This window comes from Thamnophis sirtalis, unplaced genomic scaffold (assembly GCF_051295495.1).
Source record: "Thamnophis sirtalis isolate CommonGarterSnake01/CBP01778 unplaced genomic scaffold, rThaSir2_p1.2 scaffold_11, whole genome shotgun sequence".
NCBI classification, from domain to species: Eukaryota; Metazoa; Chordata; class Lepidosauria; order Squamata; family Natricidae; genus Thamnophis; species Thamnophis sirtalis.
Window position 1 is genome coordinate 60,485,933 of NW_028261391.1, and position 7,130 is coordinate 60,493,062.

Genomic DNA, 7,130 nt, shown 5'->3' on the forward strand with positions numbered 1-7,130 from the left:
GTAAATAACAGTAATTTATTCATCTTACATGCCTTAAAAAAATAGGGAGGCTTAGAATTTATGTCCCAGTTTGCCTGCTTCTATTTTGCTTCAGCAATGTTCCAATTTCCTTTGCTTGATCTATGCTGCAAGGCTGTTAGATAGTATTTCCATAAGGTGGCACTCTTGCGTTAAAGAAAATTCTGTTGACTAATAAGTGATAAAATTGTTAGGTTCTTATATAGTAGGGTGAAATCAAATACATCATACATCACTGATTAATAAAATAAACCTTGACGAAGTAGACAAATAATATTTTTTCTATTAATAAGAAATAGTCTTTCTCTCTCCCTGCCCTTTGAGTATACGGCTGAAGAGATTCAAGGATTCACATAATAAATGATTTTTTTGGTCTTTCTATATGCTGTTCTATTTCAGTATGACGCCTTAGTGTACTCAAATAAATTATACAAAAATTCTTCTGGGGATTAGCTCACCATTATATCCTTTCCTGAAATCTATTTGGACAACTTGAAGGTTATTTAATTATTTATAAAACAATAGAAAATTGTTGCATTAGATCCAGTAATCTACTATAGGGACTGATATTGTAGGATGCTGTACTGGATTACAAATAAAAATAGTCTTGGTTTTTGGTGGGTTTTTTTTGGTATTAATATACTCATTACATTATTTGGTATAAGAGGAAGTCCAACCACCTACAAATAATTAGAAATATCAATACATTAATACAGAACCTGAGTCCCTGAACTTGTACAAACATTAAATTAGAGTGCTGCTAACTGTATTACAAAAAAGTAAAAACATTTTGCTAGTACATTATTTTTACAATAGTGCAGCATTAATAAACAAAATAAACATAGTTCCACTCTATGAATGGAGTCAAATTTTGTTCCTTTACTAAGAAGCTTGATACTACGAGCAAAAGGATCTATTTACCATTGCTTCCAAATGCATTTTAGTCATACAAACATTTGTATGTCACATACAAAATTATGGTTAACTTACAATAAGAACAAACAGTAAGAAAAACACAATTAAAATCTCAGTAGTGCTTTCTACCACTACATTTTCATGTACCACATGCCTATGTGAAAGAGTGCCATTTTTACAATCCTCTAAATTTTAGCAAGATGGGGGCTCTCCTGATTTGGGGATTCAGAATTTTGGAGTACGGGGGTTACTACTAAGGCTATTCTGCAGGCTCATCTACTCAAGTCTCCAATCTTGAGCCTGTTGGGCAGGCAGATTCTACCTGAATATATGATCCAAGAACTAGAAAGATAGAACATACATTTTAATAGTATAACTGCAATAACAATCTGTCCCCAGTTTCATTAGCAATGTATTCTTCTTTGTAATAATGTTTAGGACAGCCTTAATACCTATTAATTAGAATTACAATCAAATTGAATCTATAAATGTCACCTGATCAAAAATGTAAAATAAGTGAAAAAGATGAATTTTATTAATAAAAGTTACAGAATACATCCCAGAAACTGTTTTTTCCCCTAATTGTAGCAGAGCTAATGTGCTGTTATGAGATTTAAAAGATATTTAATTTGCTGAGCAATAGAATGCTTGTAGACCAATTGGGTGGAAAGGAGACATGATTAGTGAAATCATGGTCAATTCAGTGGTGATTAAAACTGAGCCTGAAATCATGATAGAATAAAGTCTAAAATCAGAAGTTGTCTAAATGAGGGAAGAAAACGGGCAACGAAATGAGATACAAGAATTGGAACAAAATATAGATGTAAATCATAGAGAGTAAATTAAGGACAATTAATTATGTGTCAAAGGGACACAGTGGCTCAGTGACTAAGACACTGAGCTTGTTGATCAGAAAGGTTGGCAGTTCAGTGATTCAAATCCCTAGTGTCACGTAACAGAGTGAGCTCCCATTACTTGTCCCAGCTTTTGCCAAGCTACCAGTTCGAAAGCATATAAAATGCAAGTAGAAAAATAGGAACCACCTTTGGTGGGAAGGTAACAGCATTCCGTGCGCCTTCGGTGTTTAGTCATGCCAGCCATATGATTGGAGACGTCTTCGGACAGTGCTGGCTCTTCGGCTTTGAAAAGGAGACGAGCATCACCCCTTAGAGTTGGAAATGACTAGAACATATGTACGAGGGGAACCTTTACCTTTAGCTTAATTATGGGTCAAAATGATTGAGATGCTGTGTTTTGTATATTGTTGTTAAAAACATAGCTGAAGGGTTAAATGACGTAAGTAAACTATTCTGATGTTGCGGAGAGATATAGATTTGAGACATGTTGAAGAAATTAATTTGAAAAGCAATCAAAGTAAAGCAACAGGATAGCAATTTTTCAAGTCTCATTAGTTAGGCATTTGCCTCCTCTGCATTAAAGAATAGAATAAACTTGTTCAAATTAGGCAATTCACTGAAAATTAGCATGTTTTTTTTTTATCTGCAGGGAATCAGAAGATACTTCTCTACTTCTTCTAAAAGAAATCTATAGAACTATGAATGTTTCTCCTGAACAACCACAACATTGATATTAGAACAACCTGTAATATAAAATGTGTAAGTAATACCTAATATAAATAGAACACAATATTATTTCCTTAAAACTTCAGAACCCCTGGTATAGAAAGATTCTTCTATGCTTGAAATATATTTGTATCACTTTGTGTAGAGGTAGTTCTTGAGTCACAACTACTCCTTCAACAACCATTCAAAGGTATGATGGCACTGAATAAGGGGTTATCATTGAAGACAACTGGATTTGCTGCAGTGGTTAGAATGCAGTACTGCAGGCTACTTCTGCTGATCACCGGCTGCCAGCAATTTGGCAGTTCGATTCTCACCGGCTCAAGGTTGACTCAGCCTTCCATCCTTCCGAGGTCGGTAAAATGAGGACCCAGATTGTTGGGGGCAATATGCTGACTCTGTAAACAGCTTAGAGAGGGCTCTAAAGCACTGAAGCGGTATATAAGTCTAAGTGCTATTGCTGGGAATGCCATTGCAAAGCAATGTGATCATATGTACAACTACATTGCTTATCAATATACGTTCTGGTCCCAAATGAAGTTGTAATTCAAAGGCTAGCTGGGTGTTCCATTTTAAAACATTTGTCTGTGGAAGGAATTACTTTATGGTAATTTTTGTGAGCTTAGATGTTAGAAAAGCCCTAATGTGTATTTTTTTTCATGTCTCCTAATTAGTAAATTTGATGACCGTGATAATGTAAGTCTTTTTTACCATTTTCTCCAATTATGGCACACACAAAAATAACATCAGTTACCTGGCGGGCATAGTTACTTGTCTCTTTCCAGTCATTTTGATAACATTGAAGTTGGAATTCTTATGTCTCCTTTCTGAGGTTAGCTTCATTAAAGTTATCTGAAGTCATGTTAGAATAATTTTTAGTAGTAATGATGTAATCCCTCTTCTGCTTATAAAAATTACATTATCAAAAAAATTACATTTTTGAAATACTTTTTGCCTAATAGGCCCATAATTCTTATGATGAAACTCTGAGCAAATGAAACAATTCTGCTTAAGCATAAAATGACTAGGACTAATTTTATGTTCCTCATCTTTTGGCATTTTGCAAACATCCTTCTGTTAGCAAATATATGTACATGTTAGGAAAGAAATAAATTATATTTTTCTCTTTTTAAATAACTTTATATGCAGGAAATAAAAAAATAATAAATATGTAACTATCTTTATAGGATCAAATTACTTTATGTAATTTACTTTACAAATTCTGAAACACTGATCTGTTCAATGAATTGACAACATTTTCAGCTGATACACATTCAATTTTGATTAGAAAAATATATATTGCAGAGTTTAGTTGAGCAATTAATGTGTTTTCTTTGGCTTAAATCATTTTAACTTGTATTAAGAATTTGTTATATGCTTCTGAATTAGGTACTTCTGACCATTTAACATATTTTGGGATCAATATATGTGAAATATTTATCACTGTTAGCAATTTTTCTTATGCACACACAGACATCCTATTGCAATTATAGTAAATAATACATAACAGTAGAAATTATTTTAATTACTCCCAGAGTTTAGTAAACAATTTGCTCATATCATGCTGCTTCATGACATATTCATGCTTTGCTTGTTGAGAGAAGCTTTGTTTAAAATATACAGATAAATGACTCTAATTTTCAGCACTTAAATGTAAACTTCCCAAATGAGCCATCTGCAGAAATAACAAGTGGAGAACAATACTTCTGCAATTGCCGCTTGAACCGTTGTCCAAAAAGTTTGTAGAAACGTATTTGTGAAAATATGAAGGGAACATTCAAATTCTGCGATTTTATTGCATTATTTCGACAATAAAGATACACTCTGTATGTTTGTAATGCTGTAGCTTCTACTTGAAAAATAATATATATTAACTTCCCTTTCTAATATGGTACATTACTCTAGCAGTACATCAGAATAGAATTTATACCTGGGGCATGATGCTGTCCACTAGAATAGTCTGAATAATCCTTCTCTGTTTCCAAAGACAGTTTAGTTGGCCATTAGAAAGATGGGGTTTGTGCATATTTTCCACTTCCCAATATAGTTTTCCTTCTTTGCCTCAAAAGCACTTCTAACATTCAACGATTGCATTTATTTCATCCACTAACATTACTTTGAGGAGAAATATACCTACTTACTTATGCATGAAAAGTCCTATTTTTGAGACAAATATGCAGATTTCCTAGGAAACTTTTCTGCAGTCAGTTATTAACTGATATGCATCCCCTGGGACTTTTCACATGTAAGAAAATTGAAGTTCCAGAGGGAAAATTAGGTTGAATTTTTACTGTCTTCCATACTGAAATGGGAATAAGACTGTCATTGCCTCCAGATCTGTTTTAATACATTCTATAAATGACTTAATCCAACTTTAAATGTTTGATTTTAATAGAAGCAAAAATAAAATAGGTCTTTTCTATGGTTATTGAGCTAAACTCATTGAATTCTTGACTAAACTATGTGAAGTGTAAAATTCTGTCAGAAGAACATTTTAGAAACTTTTGATATTTTGGGGTAAGCGGGAAATGTTATTCTTTTGATGTTTGCTTTGTCATAATTTGACCATAATTAGGGATAGATTACTGGTTTTATGTTTTTAAATTTATTTGCTGCCCACAGTAGATAGACAGAAAACAGGATTATTATAAATAAATACATTTGCACAAATATCTACTGTTCTATGCTTAGTTCAAATTTGCATTGAGTTGTAAACCTGTCTGAAAATATTTTTGTGGGTGGCCATTGTGTAAATGATTTTTGTGTGTGTGCTAAAAACAAGTTATTTGATGAGATGGCTTCAGATTATATATCTTTTAGAAAATCTTATGTTAATAATATTAAAAAACAATAACAGAAAGATTACGATAATTACTGCTAAAGAAGTTGTATGACAGGATTATATCTTACACAGACCTGTTTTTTAGCCTACGGTATGGGCAGAAAATGTCCTAGTAGAAATTAAATGGATAGAGACATTCCTATGTTTTCCAGTGATATTTTTATATTTCTTGGCAATTGGCAATTGTATTGCAGTTAACAAAGTTTTCTGCAGCTTACCCTCTATTTCTCTTTTTTCTTTTTTTAGCAATTCTCATGTTTGATTTGGCTTGCTAACAGCCTTTGAAGAAAAAGACACCAATTCCCCATCCATAGATGACAGAAGTTGTTTCAGTATTCAGCACTCCGTTTCTAAGTCACCTTTTTGGGTCATTTAGAAAAGAGAACATCGGATGTAGAAAAAAAGGTTTTTTTAAAAAGAGCATATATACTGTTTTCATAGTCTTGAATCACTTGTGGCATTTTTGCCAAACTTTATCTTTAAAAAAAGATAAACGCAAATTAATAATTTCTAATCTGTCTTAGTTCCTAAGGTTATCAGGCCTGTGTTTTTGATCAGGATTCTATTTTTAAAATAATATCTTCATGGTAAATAGCAATAATGGTTTTATTTAATAAATCCATTTGATCTGATTTCTTTAAAAAATGTAAACTTAACATCAAATTTTGTTAATGTACCTTTACCTAAAACCATTATATTTTCAAAATAAATAATTAGAATCATTTCCATGCAACATCAGAGTTACCATTACATTTTTATAAAAGAGTTCTGAGCCTCTGAAAGAGATGCATTTTTATTTTTGTGACACGAAACTTTATTCTAAGTTATATAGAGAATTGTTGTAAACTTAGCATTTGTACTTCTTGTTTATTTGTCTGCTTATTGAGTAGAGACCAAGGAGCTAAATTTGGTTTGGCATTGATGAACCTGCTAGGATACATGACTTTATATGTGATTTGAGGACTAGATCTAGAAAAATATCTGCATTTATGGCCCTGGGGTTGGAGGAATGCTTTAGTTAGTCCTGACATTGCCTAGTTTTCATAGCAAAATATCTGAGAGTTTCATTAAATAAATTTATCAACACTGGACTTCGGAAGCTTATTTTCTTTCATCACTTTAATACCCCTTCCTGCATATTAAGCTATGTTTCATTAAAGTGATATTGCAATGGCTACTTGCCATGAGTTAATTTAGGTTCCCCCTCCCCCTCCCTTCCCCCACCCCTCCCAAATATGATTTTGCTGTGTGCAGGAGGTGGTAATATTTATCCTGAAACAGACATTATATTGGTTCCTGAAAAGAAGGACCAAGAGATGAGATTTGTAATTTAATCATCTACCTGTTGTATGGTCTATGCAATTAAAAAAATGTATATTTTTAAATTAACAGAAGTAAATTCATTGCAGTATATTATCACATAGCTATTTTATATATCTTTAAATACTGTAATATTAGTGCACCTTTCGGGAAGGTTTTATGGTTCTTTTGCTAATTCTGATATTATTTTCCAAAAGCAAGTATTTGCTATGATCCTTGTCATAATGAAATTTAACATGTTTCTTGTTAAATCTGAGTAAATTCCAGCATAGAAATAGTGAATGAAGCAGCTTCTTGTCATAAAGTAACTGGACTTCAATATTCAATATTACTCAGATTAAATTTATCTCTGAATCAATGTTTGTCAACCTTAGCAGCTTTGAGGTGTGTGGATTTCAACTCCCAGCATGCTGGCTAATGTCCCCAATTATGGACATTAGAATCCACTTAAA

General features: G+C 32.5%; 1 protein-coding gene across 2 annotated transcripts in view; it reads left to right on the forward strand.

The window, feature by feature from the left end:
- Positions 1-6,449, forward strand: part of SEC23IP (SEC23 interacting protein) — a 29,174-nt gene extending 22,725 nt beyond the window's left edge. The window contains exons 18-20 of one of the 2 annotated variants that reach the window (XR_015698084.1): positions 2,440-2,549; positions 3,191-3,212; positions 5,605-6,449. Coding sequence is in view for 1 of the 2 variants with exons in the window: in XM_087725903.1 (XP_087582029.1) it covers positions 2,440-2,521 (82 nt within the window). In the remaining variant the exon portion in view is untranslated. The remainder of the gene's footprint in view (positions 1-2,439; positions 2,550-3,190; positions 3,213-5,604) is intronic. The other variant, XM_087725903.1, reaches the window with a different exon arrangement.
- The last annotated feature ends 681 nt before the right edge of the window (positions 6,450-7,130 follow it).